Below are 20,773 nucleotides of genomic sequence, written 5' to 3' on the forward strand. Positions count from 1 at the left end.
CCAGCATTTGACAATACCTATTTTTAAAGATACATGTTGCTAAATAAATATATAAAAGGTTGACTGGAAAGACCTTAAAGCTATCTATATATGGGGGAAGGAAATTGAAGAACTCAAGGAAATTAGAGGAATTACCTCAATTTTATGTAGTTGAGGTTTAAAAAAAAATGTCTTTTTTTAAGACAGATGCACCCCTATGTTTATTGCAGCACTATTTACAATAGCCAAGAAATGGAAGCAATCTAAATGTCCATCAGTAGATGAATGGATAAAGATGATGTGGTACATATACAAATGGAATATTATTCAGCCATAAGAAGAAAACAAATCCTACCATTTGCAACAACATGGATGGAGCTGGAGGGTATTATGCTCAGTGAAATAAGCCAGGCAGAGGAAGACAAGAACCAAATGATTTCACTCATATGTGGAGTGTAAGAACAAAGAAAAACTGAAGGAACAAAACAGCAACAGAATCACAGAAAGGGGGCCTTACAATTAGCATGTGTAGTGGGGGGGACAAGGGGAGGGCTGTACAACAGAGAAGACAAGTAGTGATTTTACAGCATCTTACTACGCTGATGGACAGTGACTGTGAAGGGGTGTGTGTGGGGGACTTGAAGGGGGGGAGCCTAGTGAACATAATGTTCTTCATGTAACTGTAGATTAGTGATACCAAAAAAGTCTTTTTTTAAAGGCAGAGTTATAAAATGGCCCAAGCAAGCCTAAGAGATCTTAGTGAAATTCCCAGTAGATAAGGCTCTACTAGTTTCCCTGTGTTGTACGACGGTCATATTTCTCTGGAAAATTTTGATTCTCTTAAAATACCTCCCTGAACTTCTAGTTGAAATTCATTTATTTTAACAACACAAACTTCATTTCTTAAATGGAAATACTTAAGATATAAATAACGTTGAAAGAAGCCCACAAATAAAACTTACAATAAGGAGTAAATGATTGATACCAGATTTCCTTGTTGAGGATGTATTTAATGAGAGGCTAAATGAATAGGATTTTAAATTTTTTGAAAAGGTATTGGGGGTGGAAGAAATGGAAAAAAGGAGCACAGAGGGGGTCCCCGCATAAAGTACCAAAGGCAGATTAGATTCCCTCATTTTAAAATTAGTGCTTTTAACAAATTTCATTTTGAGGTTGAAACAAGGAAAAGAGATCATTGTGCATTTATGATAACTTAACTCTTCTGAGTTCAAGATATCCCCATACCCATAGATAAATTTCACCTGACTTTCACTATGGCTAACAACTAAATAAATATTACTTTTTTCTCTACATATTATTTCAAATTGCTGCTACCCTGGGTCTGACAGCAGAGCGCTCACTGGTCACCATTCATTGGTCACCACTTGCATGGCAATCGAAATATAAACTTGAGGGGAGGCCAGGGTTCTATAACTCACAGAGCAATCAGGACTAAAATGATGATGGTTAAGGTTAAAGCCTCATTCCTCTGAATGAAAGTATGTTGTGTATACTTGTAATTGTGCGGTAGCAGAGGCTTTGGAAAACTTTTGTTAGTTGAGGAGAACCGTGATAGAGGTTTGAGGATATACTCAACCTAGGGCACCTTGAGTACAAGTCAGTCAGAGAACAAATGATACACACATGTACAGTGACAATGATTACTGGACCAACTGCCATTCTCATACCATGCCCACTACTTCCTGCACAGCTGCTCCTGCTGAGTATGTGCCACCAGCGATGAAAACACCAGCCCAAAGTAGCCAATACGCACACCAAGCTTTCCTTTTTTCAGGGATATTGTATTTGTTTAAAAGAAAATGATCATTCTTGAAAGACTGTTCTGTGTGTGTGTTTAACCACTTTATTTCTTGTTGATGAGACCCCCAGATACCAGACATGTTATTATAAAGCTTCTTACACACTTTTAATAAAAACGTGTCTTCCATTCCTGAGGCGGAAACGCAGACGACTCCATGTGCTGCACTCCGGCAGTTCTACAAAAGGCCGTGCATCTTCATGACTGTCCATTTCAGTAAGAGTACTAGAGAAAGTAATGTTTGAAATCAATATCCATGCTTGAGTTATCTACCTTTAGTAAAAGTTTAGTTTTCATTCTCTTCCAAGTAAAGACAATGCAAATTAATTCATAAAAACACATGAAAGAATAGTACAGAGTTGACATTACATAGGAAAATTCCTATTTACACAAACGGTCATAAAGTCACTTTTAGTATGGTGGAAGGTTTCTAAACAAATACAATGGGATGTTATGAATATATAGGACAGGGGAACAAAAATTATACCTGGAAAGAGTCACATCAGAGTGGTCTTGCTTCATTTTCTTTACAGAATTAAAGCTTTCCTGGTTTGGTAAGTTACTGAAGGTGTTTTCCTCTCTTTTTCTTTTTTTCATGTCTTTATTGAGACGAGTTTGCATTTTAGTAAGGCTTGTACTAGAGAAAATAATGTTTGAAATCAATATCCATGCTTTAGAGTTATCTACCTTTAGTAAAAGTTTAGCTTTCATTCTCTTTCAAGTAAAGACAATGCAAATTAATTCATAAAATAAGATGAAAGGATACGTTTACTTATAGTACAGAGTTTACATTACATAGGAAAGTTCCTATTTACACGGTCAAAAAGTCACCTTTAATATGGTGGACGGTCTTTAAACAAATACAATGGGGTGTTATGAACATATAGGACAGGGGAACAGAATTAATACCTGCCAAGCGTCAGGTCAGAGTCGTCCTGTTTCAGTTTCTTTCCACGAGAACAGCTTTCTTGTTTTACTCCAGTACCGCAGGTGTTTTCCTCTATTTTCCTTTTTCTGTCTTTGCGGCCCATTTTCAGTGAACTTGCCTTTAATTAAAATAAAAAAATAATATATGAGGTATAGGAAAATAACTGTCTATAGACATTCTATTATTTTAAATTATGAAACTCTGACAGAATAAACAAAAAGAATACTCTTTCTCACCCAAAAAGTTGATAGTTTTATTATTTTCAAGAGAGATCTATGAATTTGATCTCCGATAATACTAGGCTAAAATCTAATGATGCATGAAAACTCTAAAGGATTCTTAAAACTTGAAGATGTTGATCTCATGGCACCATGTTTGGTGCTACAGAACTTAGCAGTTTTCCTTTAGACTTTGAACGAATCAAAGATACTATTCTTTTGAATGAACTGTATGTCACTAATTGAATGAATTTAAAGACTATCCTTTAGAGCACAGTATAATTAAGAACAAAGGTGAATATACATAGAAATATAGAGATTACTAATAAGAAAGTTGAGGAGGTTATTAAAAAGGTAGCCAAAACATAAAAGAAGGCTCATGAAGTGTCAAATAGGAAAAAAAAGTCTTTTATAAACGCTCAAATCTTCTGGGAACTGTTATTTTTCTCAAAAAAGCATTTGCTGTTAAGAAGAGAGTTCCAGAAACTTGTGGTTCCCAGGTGTGAACAAAGCAGTGTTATTAAAGATGAGGAGAAAAAAAAAAGATGTGTTTTTGGGGAAAACAATAAAGAAATAGCATAAAATAGATCGTATCTGGAATTAAAGTGTATGAATGCCAGCTATGCTCTGTCAGTAATTAGCTATGGAACTTTGTAAAAAAATATCTGTGAGGCTCTGTTTGCTTATCTGTAGAAGAAGATAAGTCACTCAGTTGGTAAGGTCATTCTAGCTCTGAAAGTATATGGAAAAAAACAAACGAACCCCATGTGGCCCTTATGTAGTCTAACAATTTGTAGGCAGCACATCAATGTAACAATGAGTACCCACCCTCCTCCCAACATCCCCCAATTTAGAAATTGGGAAATAAGCATCTATTTTGAGAATTAAAGTTACAATGAATATAATAGATCAAAGAAGAGAAATACGCAAGGTCACTGGTAATATATGGTTTGTGTTTTGATTCTCTACAATAGCATTTATCTTCTTTTAGAAAATTATTTACTCCTTACTCAGACTGTAAAGAAATCTTCAAAAAAAAATCTTAGAATGTGGAGTTAGATATTCAGTCTAGCCCTAATTAAATGTTGCCTATATTCTTGAACTGAACTTGGCGGAAAACATTTCTTTAGAGTATTTTGTATCAATTTGCTTGAGGATTTCATGATTCTTTTAGCAACATTTTTTAAAAACTGCTTTTAAGCAATTACAATTATTTGGTTCTCTATTGGGATGTTAAATGCATAATTGAGTTATTTTAATGGATTAAAATATGGCAAACTATAAATCTAACACCTTTCCCATATCATATCAAAGAATCACTACCTCTTGTCACTGATTGAAATAATTAAAATGTTTTACTAAGTCTCCTCTCCATTTAGTTTATTAATTTTTACTCAATAAAATCTGATTGAGTTTTCATAATATACTGAGCTTTTAGAACCCCCAAATCATTAAAACAAAGAGAAAAGAGAATGCTGAATATATAATGAGGAAAAAGTCCATTTAATTAAGACTAAGTTAGACTGAATAGTTGTCTTACATAAAAAGAACATTTCATGAATAATGGGCTAAAGCTTCTAGTTCCTATTTGAACTAAGATGTTACCTGAGATCATTTTCTAACAACACTCACAGTAAGAAAACATGAAATTTAAACCACAGAATTCAAAGACTTTTGTTACAAAATGGTGGTAAAGTCTCTGTTTCTTTAATTATTGATGCTTGTCAGACTACTTCATTAGATTGTGCACATAGATACATTTTTAAAAACCAGCTTTTATTCAGTTACCTGATTACTTTATTAGACAGATATTTTCCTTGCACCCTTTCTACCTTGTTAGAAAGCACAGAGGACCTTCAGTATGTCTTAAGCAGGACCTATCAGATTGTACATACCATCGCATATTTGTTTTTGTACATTTATGTATCAGAAGTTGTAAAGTGGTGGCTCACAGACCGTAAATAGCCCACAGCACGTGTTGTTACTGTGTTTGGCTCATAATGCTTGTAAAAATTCTAAATTTGTTGCCAACATTTAACATTTGCGAGGACATGCATCAAGATCCATAATCTTGAAATATTGGTAGATCCTAGAACACTGGACCTACATGTCTACGTGACAACAATTGGCAGGAGTTGAGCGATGACTGACACTTAAATGGGGGCATAACTTCCCTGTTTGCCATAGTCTCAACTCTTCTGTGTTATTTGTGTGGCTTTCATAGGCATTGACTTTGAAACTTCTTGTGTGTGTGAGTGTGTATAAATACGTATACATACACACACAAGGCTTTTTGATTCTATGTATATATCTTGGCATAAATATGTACATACACACAGGATAAAAATACTTAATCACAATAATGTGTATAGAAATAGCCAATGGAGTACAAGGTATACAGCATAAAAATTTGCAAATAACCATGAATTAACTAGGAAGATATTTCTAAAATTTAACTTTAAAAATCCTTATAAATCAAAATAGAATGTTTACTTTTTATTGCTACAAGAAATATAACATCTAATTCACTACATTTAAAAAACTAAGAAGAGAGAGGCTCAGAAAGCTGTATTTACATAGGACTTGAATGAGGTTATAGATCTTTGTATCTCTTGGTCTATACCCTGAATGAGAGATAGCCAGAATACTATTTAACCAAATTTATCGAAACAGAAATCTCCTATAGCCTACCAGATGATTCCCCAGGACTTAAAACCCTAATTTGTTAGTAATTCATAAAGTATTAGAGAAACTTTCTATAGCTTGACTATGACTAAACTAAAAGATAATTCATGTACAACCAATAAAGGTTATTATTTAACTATAGTTGACTATACATGACAAAGATGATCAAGTAATAAGAAAGCAACTTAGTAAATACGATGCCATGTGAGACCCTTTGCATTTTGTAAAACAGTCTAAAATACCATACACATTAATATAAACGTGTCACAGAACTTTAAATTCATGAAAATATTTACACTTGTGACCTTATTTTATCTTTACAAATCCTCGCCAGGCAGATGCTATCCCACTTTACAGATGATAACCCTGAAGCTAAGAAAGCACTCCAATGCTTATCGATCAAGAAGGTAAGAAAACCAGCACAGGAAACTGAAAAGGAGCAAAGGCAGAAAGAAAACCAAGTATGGTACTAGAAGCCAAGTGAAAACAGGGTTTCAAGGAGGGTGTGCTCTGGAACTGATGGGTGGGTCAGAGGAGGCCTAAGCACTGATCCCCAGACTGACGAATGGCCACGATAGGAGCTCTTTCAGAGAAATTGTGAAGGTGAGAATCTGACTAGAAAGAGTCCCAGAGTGACTTGGAGAAGAGAAATCAGAGAGAATCAGAACAAAGCTGTCCAGCAGGAGTTATTCTGTAAAGGAAAGGAGAGAAATGCGGGAAGTGGATGCAGGAGAAGTGAAGCTGAGAAGAACCCAGGGGGAGGAGGAGATGCTGATGCAGGTGAAGAGAACAAGGGGGTGGGATCTGAGGCACAAGATGGGAACTGGCTTAGGGAGGGGCACTAGAGCATGGCACCGAGAGAGGGGTTTTTGTATGACTGCAGTCTGATAATAAGCATATGCATTTTACGTCTCTTGCCAGTCACATTTAAATTAGAACTGTGAAGGCTCCTACCTATTGGTTAAAGCAATATGATAATATAGCAAAAAGTGAGTTGGCCAAATTATCAAGTAAGGAGTACGAAGCGTAAGGGGCAGCGTGAACTGAGGGCCAGGCTCTTTACTAGATGTTCCCTCCTTCGGGCACTCTTCTCCCTGTTTACTCGCCTGACCTCATCACTACCAGCAGCTACCTTTCCATAAACTCAGTCCCAAACATCCGCCTGCCCATTGCCTCTTTTCTTTCCAGACCATTCCCTTTAGCACTTGAAACTACTGTGCTAAAGGAAGGCAGATACAAAAGGGAAACTATTTTATGATTCAGTTTATATATAATGACCAGCAGAGGTAAATCCGTGGAGACAGAAGGCAGATTAGTGGTCGCCAAAGGCTGAGGGAGAAGGGGGAGGGTGACAACTAATGGGTACAAGGATACTTTACGGTCATGAAAATGTTCTGGAGTTAAATAGTGGTGATCATTATATAACTGAATATATTAAAAACCACTGAATTGCACACCTAAAAAGTGAATTTTATGTGAATTCTATCTCAAAAAAATCCTCACAAAACTCTGTAACTCTATTTTGATCTGGCCATTAAAAGGTTCAGTTTCCAATCCCTCTTACATATGACAAGGCCGTCATACATACTGCCATAGACCTAAGGTTACGGCTGCATCACGTATAACGGCCCTTGTCACAGCCATCACAAAGGAGGAGCAGTTCTTCATTATCGCCCTTTTGACAGATCTGGCAGTACTATAATACATGAGAAATCATTTAAAATTAATACTATTATGAAGAACAGTTATTGGAATATTAAACACACCGTAATTCCTAATTCATATTAGTAATGAACATTCTGCTTGCTAACAAATATACAGTAGCCATACACATCTATGTATCTGTCGTTACACAGATGGGGTGAGCAGTTCAGTTGGGGTAAATGCACATTTCAGGTACACTGCAAAGAACAAAGCTACAGGTTGAATGCCTGTACACACTTTCGAAGCATGTACACATTAACATATAAAATAATTAACATGACATTAGAGCCCATAAAGCAATGAATGGCTTTAATACAGGGTGTGTAAATTTTTTAATACATTTCATTTTTTCCTTATCTTAGCATCCTCATGATCTCCTGAGAAAGAAATGAGTTAAGAGTAATTTTCAAGATCAAAATTAGGAAACTTGTATTGTTATCAGAACTATGTGTAATAAAAGGATATTCCTATATTTTGACTAAAATTGTCCACCCATTTGTGATTGATTAAAAAATCAAACACGTCCAACCCAGGAAACTTGGGGAAATCAAACCAAATCAAACAGGTGACACAAATGCAGAAAATGGACCCTACAAAATGATTTCTAAGGGAAAAAAATTACATAAAAATTAAACCAAATAATTTAAGAAGTCATAGATTTTCTAGAACTAAAAATAAAATTTCTCTCTTGAGAAATTTCTAATACCATTAAGAACTTTAAAATTTGTAAAGACAATGCTTTTTCCCATGCATACATACTCTGTATAACCAGTTTCACAAAGGGAAAGGAGGGAAGTTGACAGTAAAAACTTTCAAGATGCCTTTAAAAAATAGTAAATAGTAACATCATGTATTTTGACACTTCGTTTATACTCCCTGTCACAGTAGAGAATATCCTGCAACCAGTATTTTCAAATAATGAAAAGATTTAAACTATGTTATTTATACTAATTGAAAGTTATGTATTCATATATTCTTATAAGCAAAATAGCTTAACTATTCAAACTTAACTTCAATACAACACTAAGTCTTAATCCTCAAAGTCTAAAGTCTTATATAACAGTATGTACACTCATGATAGCTTAAGAATCTTATCAAAATAGCAAATACAAAACTATTCAATTTAGTAAATACCTATCAACTATATGAGATACATATGTAATACTAAAATTGGCATGTGTACTAACAGCAAAAGCTGCAGTTTAATGTTTCAACAGTTTTATTTTATGACCCTTCCTAATACCATACCACTAAATATGGTATTATTTCTCCAAAACTGAGTTACATCATTACACGTTCTATTGTAAAAATACTCAGTGCAAAACATTTGGAAGGTTATACTTCAACCCCTCTAACAACAAATTTAATTCATGAATATTAAGTAAATTGTTTTCTAAATATACTAAAAATACCATGAAGTCTGTTTTACTTCACACATTTTTCATTTAAAAATAAAATTATTTCCTGACACTTACTAGGAAAGGGTGACAGATATCAAGCTCATATCACTTTTGAAAAAATCACAGTAAATAGCTCACAATATGTTAGAGCAAATGTATTAATATTGGTTTTAACTCCTTTGCTGCTACAGTAAAAAATAGTAGATGTTGCCTACTGTTTAATATTAACAACAATATGAAGAACACCCTGGACAGAAAATTATCTAGAGGCAAACTATGTCAGCTCCTTCTTTCCTGGTAAGGCTGGTGCCTGGCAAATGGGTACTTCTAAAGGTATTGAGAAACTTAAACATCATGCTAGGACTTACGAGGATTCTTATAGGCACTGTTGCATCTAACTAAAGGTTACAATGTACTCATTCATCTTGAACATGAAACTCTGCCTTCTTTTTAAGGTAGTTTCACAGCAAATACTGTATTATTGAACATTAAAAAGAGAATTATGAGAGATGGTGTTAATGAGAAATGTGTATTAATTATCTGGAAATGGTTATGAATTTCCAAAAATAGAAAAAATTCTGTAAATTGTAGGAAGTAAGTATACTACAAATAAACAGCTTTTGGTACCAGTTTTGTTTTTTTGTGTAAAAGTTGGAACAAAACTGACCACATTGTGATGATTCTCTTGGTGGATTAGAAAAATGACCATTCAAATTTAATTGTGTTGTAGGAATTCAATATTTTTTGATCATTATAGCCTAGATTCCACCAAACATATTTGTCCAACGTGACTTTAAAACTGATTTTAATAGTTTTTACAAGAAAATATTTTTACCTGGTAAAAAATGCTACCAGATGAACTGGACACTGTCTTAAAACTCATGGTAAATTCTGGTCTACACTGGGAAAGACTGAAATTTGAGGATATTGTGAAAACTGCAGATTCACTATTCTGTGGACATTTTAGGAAGAATTGAAAAAAATACAGAAGAAACCGAATTTATTTCTATAGAATGAATAAGGCCTTCAGTAATATAAGCACAGAGATGAGAATGAAGGAAAGAATGCGAAATTATTGAAGGATCACTTCTTTTCTTTGGGGAATGACTAGTGTTGAGTAATCTTACTTCCAGTCATTCATGCAGACAAATGTCAAATGTTTGAATGTTAAAGCTAATCTATAATTTAAAAGCAAATGGTGAAGCAATTCACAAAAGCCTATGTATAATAAATATTTCTCTATGTGATAAGAGACAAAAGGGACACAGACATGATTTAACACATAATATTTGGTGCCTGGTACAAAACAGGGGTCACTACATGATAGTGACTAACTGGGCTCAAACACAGAAGATGAAAAAAATTTTTGAATTATTAGAGAAAAGACTTAAAAGATCTACTTTTCATGTGAACTGCATCTGATGTCAAATACATGATATCACTGGATAAAGTAAGAGCTCTCTGCTTATTTTGTATTTATTATCTAAGAATTTCTTAGTATTAAAAAAATTAAAATTGATAAAAACATAAGGAACATTTTAGGGATGCAATGAATGTATACTACAGGTAATGTTAGCAACTGCCATGTTTACGAAAGCAAAAGAATATCGGGATTAACAACTTCAGAATATTTACATTAACAACTATTATGATTAGATTAACAACATAATTAACTATTATGCTGACTGAACACAGAAGACAACTTCAGTCCATTATAAACAATATCTAAAGGAGGGAAAAATCGAGATTAAAAGATAAACACATTTGATAGATTACTTCAAAAAGTTCACAGCAAGGAGGAAAGTATCAAACCATATAGCATTTAAGAATTAAGAAAACTCAGGTACAGCATACATTATTCTGACAGTAAGAAATGTAGAATTAAGAAAAATCTGGAGGTTGGGAAAAAAACAGGACAGAGTAAATTAGTTATAGTATTTCTTAAATAAAAACACTTACAGCTTTCATAGTTGATTTTTCCCATGCTATGGATTTCTGTAACTGCTGAATGCACAGGGCCACCTGTGCAGCACTGCGAGCTGCTGATAATGCCCGTCGCCAGACCCTGAGACCGGGAACAATATCCTCTTCAATTCTGCATTGAAATATAGAAAAATTAAGTAGGTCATGTCCACACTTACGGTTACTGAATCTGAAACAATCATCACACTGAAAGCCAAGTGATGATGAAACATGTAACAGCCGATAAGTATAAGGTTTAAGCAACTAAATTTGATGTAGTGCACAGACCGTGGCTACGTGCCTCAAAGCTTAGTCACAATCAGGTAAATGTAAGATCACTTTGCAGGATTATCAACACACATAACAAAAGAAAAAACATTTTTTACAAAGCACCATGCAAATAGCATGATCCATGTGGATCACAGACATACAAGAAGATACACAGATAACAGGCAAGAGAAAATAGGCTCCAATTAGCAAAGAAGCACAATAATTTTTCAAGTTAATTTCAATAACCTACCTGTCATCATCACCACTAGTGGATGGTGCAGGAGCAGGGCCAGTAACTGTGCCCACATTATCCAGTTTGATCTGAATGGTGGTACATAAGGGGCTCTTCAGATACCTTCTTTCAATGTTTCGCTCCAGCTCAGACAGCCTGGTTACAGCTATATCTAGGGGGTTGTCACTCTTCCGCTCTAGCGCATGCGCACTGCTTCCTTCTTCGCCAGTAAATTCTCCATCGTGCTCCTTGCACAAGCTCGAAAATGACTTATGTTCAAAATAGACCAAGTCCTCCCTCTCTGATGCGGGCTCTGGACACATCCAACCCTATATATCAAGAGAGTAATGTGATTACGGTTTCCTCTTAAAATGCCTGACAGGTGAGTTACCTTTACTTAAAATACAGCAGCCGACACCAACAGACCTCAAGGATCATTACATTACTGAAAGTTTTTACCTTGTGTTTCCTAATGGTAGGTAAAAATAAGAAAATTATTAAAAAGTTAGAAGTTTGAAGAAGAAAATTTAACAACTTTTGATATTATGAGAGGTAGAGTGGAGATCAGCAAAGTATTCTGAGGGACTCCACACTAACAGCTTATTCTTTCACGGGCCCCTTTAAATGGGAATCTCTCGACAGCAGGGACTTTGTGTCTCCTGTTCATTTTCATTCCTTCAGCCACTCCTCCTGAACAGGCCCTTGTACTGCCCATCCTGGCCTCAGGGGCTCCGCATAAGCTGCTGCATTTGCCTGCAGAGCTTTTCCCCTTTCCTCTGCACCTCGTTAGTGACTCCACTCATCCTGTGGCCCTCACGTGAGAATTTATTTCTTCAGGGAATCCTTCCCTGACCTCTTTTAGGAGGTAAGCCTCTCTCCTACAGTCTCTCCTAGAACCATGTGATATCCCATACCTGTGGCAGTCACAGTTTGATACTGCTGTGATAATTTAATTAATATCTTTCTACTTCCTAAATTCCCTGAGGGCAGGGACCATGTCTACTTTTACTCATTTCATCTCCAGCAGTGGGAAGGCAAATATTAGACACTCAAAATATATGTTGATTGAATAAATGAATGGTCTTATCATTCAGCTTGCTTACAATGATCCTTTGGCTCAAAGCCCTTCAGAGTTCCTAATGCTTAGTAGAGTCCAGTTTTACCATGACATTCAAGTACCTCAATCTTCCTCTTTCGCTCATATTCCCATTCAGGCCTCCTACCCTCTGATCAAACTCCGTGACTTGTCACACCACAAACATGTCCTGAGCTTCCTGGCCCTGGTGTTCTGCCGAGTTACTGACTCTTCCCAGCGGCACCCCTTGTTCTCTGTCACAGCCTCCCCGCCTTCGCCCGTTCCATCTACACTTCTGCAGGCAATCTTCCCTGACCTTTCCCCTGGCCCCACCAGAATCGGGGTATTCCTGGCCTGAATTCATGAACGACTTTGTATGTCTTCATAATCCGTTACTAGATTCTGCAGGGCTGTATACATGTATTATTGCCCTATTGTACGGAATGCTTTCTGAGGGCAGAAACTACATTTTATTCAATTTTGTGGTGTCCACTCTGATGTAGAATAGGTACTTTGTAAAAGCATATTAAGTAAAAAGTAGAATGAACATGATCCTTTTTATTAAATCTCTTTAGAGATAATTATTTTTCTTATATATCAGAATATTTCCTCTTACCTCAAGAAAATAGTCACATTTAGAAAGTATGGATGAATTTATAAAGGGTACATACACATTACTGCATCATATATGTCATAACAAATGAACCTGAGTCCTGTATTTTGGAAGGGATCCAAAATTGCTAAATCAAGGGAATCCTATAAATGTAATATATCTTGATTTTTTCAAGGCAAAAGACAAGAAAATGAGGACTAGATTGGATTTTGAGAAGGTGGATGGTTGAAAATTGTCTGCAAAGCCCTGTGACAGACACAGCTTGCCATCTCAGAAAAGGTCCTCACTGCCACTGTCCAAGGGCTCTCTATATTTGGCTTGTCATGTTAATATACTTGTGAACAGCTTGGTTCAACTATTAAATATGCAGATGACTTAACTAGGAAGGAAGTTTAATATTCTGTATGACACGACTGTGATAAAAATAGTTTCATATGCTGAAAAATATATCCAAATGAAATGAATAAAAATAGAACAATGATAAATGTAAATTTCAGCTTTGAAGTTTAAGCAACCAATCAAAGAAATATTGGATGTGATACAACACACTTAAAAGCACAATGAAAGATGCACAAGGATTTTTTTTCTAATAATGCACACTCAGTGAAGCAACGGTATGGTTCGGATGTTAAAAAGCTAGTACAAATTGGCATGAAGCGAAGTATAGTGCCAGCTTAAGGGAAGTGAAGTCCCATGAGCACATCAGGCATCTCTGTGTACAGTGAGGGGTACATTTTAAGAATACAGACACGTGTTTAATCAGAAGACAATCGTGCGCCTGGAAACCATTCCACGGGACCGATGGCTGAAGGAATTATTCTGCTTATAAAAGAGAAAACTGAAGGAGAGACACAGGAGCTGTGTTTACAGGAGCTAGAAGAGTAATTAGACTTTCTACAGATCAGGACTAGATTCTTGCAGATTTTCCTAAAATATAAAACAGAATTTCCATATTATCAGCAATATTGAAAATAGAAATGAATGCACCTAAGTAGTACCAGGCCACCTGCTTAACATGTCTTCACAATGGCTAGTTCCCAGGGTTGACCACATAAATATTTTGTTTTTCGGAAAAAAAATCATTAAATCTTTTATAGATGGTAAAATGTTTTGTGGTTATTTCATCACTTGTTGTTTTAGATTCCTCAAGACTAATATAAATACAATTCATTTCTTTAAAAAATCCATAATAATTCCATAATACTGTACTAATAGGATGCTAGAGCATCTCACTTAAAAAACCAATCTCATTTATCTTAGCTGCTGAGAACACGGGCAAGAACATCTAAGCAGTCGGTAATGTGATAAGGTCAATAGACCAAGATCTCAGTATGTCGCCGGGAAAACGTTAGGCCCACGCCGACTTTACAGACAATTTCAAAAAGCTGATGATCTGCTTTCCCAACCAACGGCCACCTAGAACCGGCAGATTAAACCCAGAGGGGGATGGTTATGGGAGGAAAGCAGGGACAGTAGAACCAACCAAATTCAAACCAGCAAGTAGTAACAACCAACTGTGCGAGATGATGAAGACAGACGACGGAAGGCAGATGTAGTAGTTTAAAAGGTAAAGCACACCAGGGCCTTTTAATTTACTGTAGGGGCAAAACCTCTTCACAGTCCCTGAGGGAATCATTACCCAGTAATTGGTCTTCATACTGATGATCCGGTGTCACCAAAAGAACTTAAATCAAACTCTCTATTCTCAATTTAAAAAGGCAGGGTAACGGTGACCTAAGCGATCCAACACACGTTAAAAAATGATGGCACTAAATAGAATAATTTTCATTTCTCCAGAAAATTAACTTGGGTAGAAGAAAGAGTTCATTTGTTGAAGATGCCAGATAAGTGGGGCATTTTTATATTGTATTATAGTACCAGGAGGAGGATACATAAAGTTTGCTAGCACAATTTCAGTAAATGATGAATTTTTGTTTCCCTAAGTTGGTAACTATGTCTGTGGTAAAAAAAAAAAGGGACATTTTGTTAGCTCTGGAAAAATGACATTTTTTGAGATGAGATCCTCCAAAGTTTCTGAATGCCAGTATTAAAGTAATTAATGCAGCTAATTTGTAATCATTGGTAGGACAGTATCATGGCACAAGTCTCACATTCTGAGTGAAATATAAAATATTCAATCAAATTACACAAACATTTTCTAAGCCTTTTCAAGTGTCTGTCTCATGCTTATTCATCATCCATCCATTTATTCTCAGAGACATCACATTATCAATTGAGAAGAGACATTTATATTCTTTTTAAAACCAAAAATTTTTGCACAAAGGTGAAGCTTTTCTTTTGTTGTCCTTTTAGTTTCAATCATTGCTGTGACATGGTAATGCCCAGTCAGTAAATAATAAAACTTTACATATATACATAGGATGTGAGTATGTGTATCACAACATAACATATTTTATAATTAGCAGTTTTAAATCACAGAGTGAAAGTTCAACATATAACTTGGCTCTATAACATGGCTTGCATACAAGACAATTACCAGGCATATAGGAAACACTGCAGAAGCAGTTTGCCATTACATTGATCATGGCTGAAACTATGAAATCCTGCTTGTGGTGAAGAACTGCAGACCAGAAATGATATTTTTAATGCCACTGAGGAGGTGGGCAAGATTTAGTAAGAACAACTCGGGAGGACAGACCTGGTTTGATTCCACATTTAGCCACTTACTATATTATGACCACTGACAGGTTACTTACTCTGAGACTTGTTCCTTACCTGTAAGATGGGGGAAATTAATCAAAGTGAGAACATTTAGCGCAGTAACTGGCATATATCAGGCATACAATAAGTATTAGTTACCTTCCATTATTCTAAAAACAGATTTTATTCCAAGTCAATTTTACCTTTACTTGCAAACTTGCTGATGTGACTCTCCTTTCCAGATCTTCTACCTGCTGAAGAATCCTCAAGTCCACTCCCATTGCTTGTTCTTCTACTGACCAGTGCTCCACAATATCTCGAGTTACCTGGTTTTCTTCATTTTCATTTAATTCAATAATGGTAACTATATTTGAAAGGAAATTTATTTAAAAATCCACTTTATCTCTCAATGATTTCTTCCAGAATGTGAATGTAATTCCAGGGGTAACACGTACACATGTACATTTAACACACACAAATTCACTTGTGAATAAGCAAGGTAGCTGACTCTTGCACAAGGAGGAATAAGTACTCTTCTTAAGAAACAGAACAGTATGTCTGTAGGTTGTAACAAACTATCAAAAGTAGTACCAATTTAAGAAAATGTAAATTTTTTTCGGGCAAAATAGGAAAAAAAAAGCCTATTAGTAATAAATTAAGATTAAGACATACTAAAATAGGCTTTAAGATAAAAGAATTACTTCGCATAACTAAGCAAGAGAGCAGAAATCTCTTTTAGGTGCCTACCGTCCTTATTCTCGATGCAGGCTTGAGTGATGTAATCCAGGTGTTTCTGAATTTGTTTTTGTAATGCCTGTTCTCTTATTCCTCTGGGATGTAGCACTTCCAGCAAAGCTTTTAAATCCTCTGGGTCAGTAATTCTCCACCAGCCAAACTGCATTTCTAAGCCAAGATAAACATGTAGGGCATTAACAGATATTCAGAATATGAATTAATGGCATGATACAAATGAAAAAATTTATAACTATATAAAAGCATACAAGATTCAGCTATAATATAGAGATCTGTAACAATACAATCAAGTAAGTGGCTACAGCAAACCCTCTCAAGGTACCCACCTTCTGGAATAGGCTTTGAACGATGATAATCTACTGGTTTGGCTACTTCAAGAGCCGCAGGTTGAGTCGAAGAGACTTTTTCGTTCTCTCGTACTGGAGTCTCACTTTCGTTTGACACAACACTGGGAGTCCAAGAATGTATCAGCGTTTCCTTCTGACGGTCCCAACCCTGATCCCACACTAGGGACAGGTGGTAGAAATGGAATATTGGAATTAAGCATGCCCGTGGCCCCCCCACAAAACTGGAGTCCCATCACAGGTACTCCACTTTTCATCTGGAAAAAGAAAATATTTTAAAAGTAGAACAACCTAAGAAGTCAGGAAAAATGTTTAGAATCTGAAATTTTTAAAATTCTGAAAAAATATTTTCATTTACCTCAATTGGAGGAAAACTAAATACAATAGCAACAAACATTAAATTCCATCTTATTTGCTCCCCAAAGTAATTACCCTTTTAGAAGTACTGTAACAGTAACAAGTTACAAAGTTATAAAGGAAGGCTTTGCCTTAGACTTAAGGGTTAGTTCCAATGAAGCCTGGTGATAGACAATACTGACTCTCTTCAGTTCTCAAAACTGTGGCAGGAATAATATTGTAAATATTCGACTGATTCTCCTTTAGTGAAAATTTTCATGGACTCAGACAAATACAGCAACATAAAAATGAGTTACAATTAGTAGCACTAAACCTTAAGAGCCGATAAAGCAAACGGGTTTAGGCCAACAGGATTTTGAGGAGATGATCCAAGAAGAGGAGCTGGGCCAGGCGAAGGTGACTTAGAGGGCGGCTGTGGCCTGAAGAGCTGGTGAAGTGGCAGCTGGCGCATCGGCATGGGTAAGGGAGAAGCGTCCTCCCAGGGTGTTCCTGGCAAAAACAACTGGTCACTGGGGAGAGGACTGTAGACCTTGCCTGCACCACCTGAACCAGGACTGAACAGACTCGAGTGTGTCTTTTCCATGCTGTTCTGTGTCACCGTTGGCTGCATGCTGCCCGGTGAGTGTCTCCCACTGTTCTGGTGAGGCAGTGCACACCCATCTGCACCGCTGTTTGGTTTGGGGGCCGTTACATCTGACTCAGGAGGCACCTCACGCTACTTCTAAAAGCTTGCTTAATTTGGAAAAAGAGCCAGGTTTTTGAAGAATCAGATTTGTGTAATCTTGTTTGTTAGGATCTTTCCTTTTGCTTACAATGCTCTGGATTTGAACAATTTAAAGTCTCGTCAGAAGTATCAAATACTTCTTTGATCTGGATGCTTTCTGCGTTTCTTAGTTTCTTTCTTTCTTTTGCAATTTCTTCAGGCCCTACAAAATCCAAAAGCATTACGAAGATCAGTTCCTCTAGATCAAACCATACTATATTGATTGCTATTTATCAAGTCCATATGCATAAATACTTCAACAAATTTCTCTAGCTTACTTAATACTCTTCATTTTTTTCTTTTATAGACTAGCTTGTTATGCTCATTGGAAAAAATTATGTAATTTTGTAATTAACCACAAAAAATTACAATAAAAATATTAAAAGCCATAATATACAAATTACTACTAACATTTTTGTATTAATTTTTCCAGGAGTTCTCTATACACACATGAAATCCTATTTTACAGTTTTCCAAACTGTACATTTTACTGAATAATACTCTTTAAATATTCTGATGTGTCAATAAATATATACCTATATCATAAATTGTAATTACTATATTCAGTGGAATAGATAATAAAAAATCGATTCTTCTATTGATAGTTATTAATAGGGTCCAATTATTCATTATTATAAACAATGCTATAAATGATGAATGATCTTAGATCTGTGTCTTTGGATTTTTTATCTCCTGACTTAATTCCTTAGGATATATTTCCAGAAAAGAACTGAGTCCTAAGATATTACTTTTCAGAGTTTTTGAAATACATTGTCAAATTGCCCTCCAGAAAGTCTTACCCAAGAGCATCTGTTTGCCTACACCCTCAATGAAACTGAAGACTATCAATAACTTTTGTCTTTGGCAATATCCGGGAGGTGAGAATCTAAACTATATTTTTTTCTGATCATTAATAAGACTGGATATTTTTCTGTAGGATAATAGGTATTTCTCCTTTGTGAACTTCCTTGTTCATATTTTTGGACCAGTGTTTTAAAAATAATTTATAGGAAGTGTTAGAAAAATATAAACCTACTTTAATTTGAAAAACGATGTATGTTCACAGTAAAATATTCAGTAATGAGAGGATAAAGTAACCCTTTCCTGCGCTACTCCCTCCGTTCTTATTTCTAATCTTCAGATGTAACTATGGTTAATCAATCATGTCCATACATCCTTTGGGAAATCTTACATGCATGCACTATTAGTTTGTGCTGTTACATAAATGGGATGCTCCTGTTTTCGGCAACATTTTTATTTGGATAAAATCCAAATGCCTAAGGAAGGCCGCCAACACTGTATGATCTGGTTCCTGAAAACCACTCTTGTCCTTCCTAACCTTGCTCACCTTTCTCCCTTTTTTCAGCTTCTCAAACATGGTAAGTTATTTCCTTTCTTGGGGCCTTTGCACTGGGTGTTCCTCTGCCTGAAATCCTGTTTTGTTGACTGGCTCCTTACCCTTCATGTTTCAGATTAAGTATCACTTATTCACAAAGGTTTTCCCTGATTACTCTATTTCAAGTAGGGTCCCCATCCTATTATTCACCTTAGAATATCATCATCCTATATGTTTCTTTTGCAGAATTTACCATTATACACATTAACCTGCTAATTTTTAAATATTTCATTCCATACCCCACCCACACACTACAATTTAACTCAACAAACGTTAAAGGCAGAGCAATGTTTATATTGCTTTTACAGGATCCCAGCTACCTAACATGGTGGCTGCTATGAAACTGGGGCTCAATAAATACTTTTTTGGATGATGAAATAAAAGGATGGCTTTACTATTTTCACTATATACCTTAGATTGCTTTCCATGGTGAAACATAGAACTGTACCACATTTTCCTTCAATTAGCTGCATAATATTCTTATATGGATATCATATTTATTCATATATCCAAAGCTGTAAAATTTCCTTCATTTTGTACAAGTTACTAGCTAGCAAGGAAGTACTAATATTTGTGCTTGATTTATTCTGAGAACTAGTATCTCAAAAATCACTTTCATATATCCAAAAACAAACAGATTGACCAACCACACTAGGTCTGAGACTAGTAGGGGGTTTCGGAGGTGATACATTTTAATAGCCTTTTCATGGGGTCATTAACTTTAATATCCAAATTCTTACTTATAGACAGTTAAACCTCTCATGAAAATGTAAAATTATTTTTAAAAACTTGGAAGTTTATAAGGATGTAAGTATACAGAGATTCTTTAGATAGTTTTTCTATCACCGATTTCACATAATCCCCTTTCTTTCCAGCCCTTACTATGCTTCCAACAGACACTTAGGTTGGTCCCCTATCTTGGCTATTGCAAATAGCTGCAATGAACATGGGGATGCAGATACTGTTTGGAGTTTACATTTTCATTTGTTTGGATAAGTACCCACAAGTGAAAGTGCTGGGTCATATGCTAGTTCTAACTTTTCTGAGGAACCTCTATACTGTTTCCAATAGCGGCTGCAACAATTTACATTCCCACCAACAGTACCCAAGAGCTCCCTTCTCTCCACATCCTCACCAACACTTACTTCTTGTCTCTTTGATAAGAACCACTCGAACAGGATGAGGCGGTATCTACTAGTTTGCATTTCCCTGACAATTAATGATGTTGAGCATCTTTTCAGGTACTTGTGGCCATCTGTGTGTCTTCTTTGGGAAAATGTCTATTGAGATCTTCAGATTGTTTATTTTGCTATTGAGTCATATTTGCTATTGAGTTCTTTATATACTTTGGATATCAGGCCTTTATCAGATATGTGATTTGCATATATTTTTTCCCATTTAGTAGATTGCCTTTTCATTCTGTTCATGTTTTCTTTTGCTATTCAGGGACTTATTAGTATGACAGTCCCACTTACTTATTGATTTATTAGTTACTTAGTTTATGTTTTCCGTGCTTTAAAATATTTTTATGTTTAAATATTTTAAGCAATCAGTTAAAAAAAGAACTCACTACACTATCCTGTTTAATGAACATTCTGACCCATCCATATTAAT

The 20,773-nt window shown here is 35.7% G+C and overlaps 1 protein-coding gene across 1 annotated transcript in view; it reads right to left on the reverse strand.

The window, feature by feature from the left end:
• Window positions 1-1,829: 1,829 nt before the first annotated feature.
• The window catches only part of LOC140846872 (bromodomain adjacent to zinc finger domain protein 2B-like), a 70,977-nt gene continuing 52,033 nt past the window's right edge, over window positions 1,830-20,773 (reverse strand). The window contains 12 exon segments of the mRNA XM_073225012.1: window positions 1,830-2,023; window positions 2,286-2,435; window positions 2,708-2,844; window positions 10,693-10,828; window positions 11,216-11,526; window positions 15,750-15,910; window positions 16,294-16,449; window positions 16,626-16,755; window positions 16,757-16,900; window positions 17,314-17,712; window positions 17,714-17,797; window positions 17,799-17,926. Coding sequence (XP_073081113.1) covers window positions 1,897-2,023; window positions 2,286-2,435; window positions 2,708-2,844; window positions 10,693-10,828; window positions 11,216-11,526; window positions 15,750-15,910; window positions 16,294-16,449; window positions 16,626-16,755; window positions 16,757-16,900; window positions 17,314-17,712; window positions 17,714-17,797; window positions 17,799-17,926 — 2,063 coding nt within the window. The 3' untranslated portion in view covers window positions 1,830-1,896.

The sequence above is a fragment of the Manis javanica genome, chromosome 16, assembly GCF_040802235.1.
Source record: "Manis javanica isolate MJ-LG chromosome 16, MJ_LKY, whole genome shotgun sequence".
Taxonomy (NCBI): domain Eukaryota; kingdom Metazoa; phylum Chordata; class Mammalia; order Pholidota; family Manidae; genus Manis; species Manis javanica.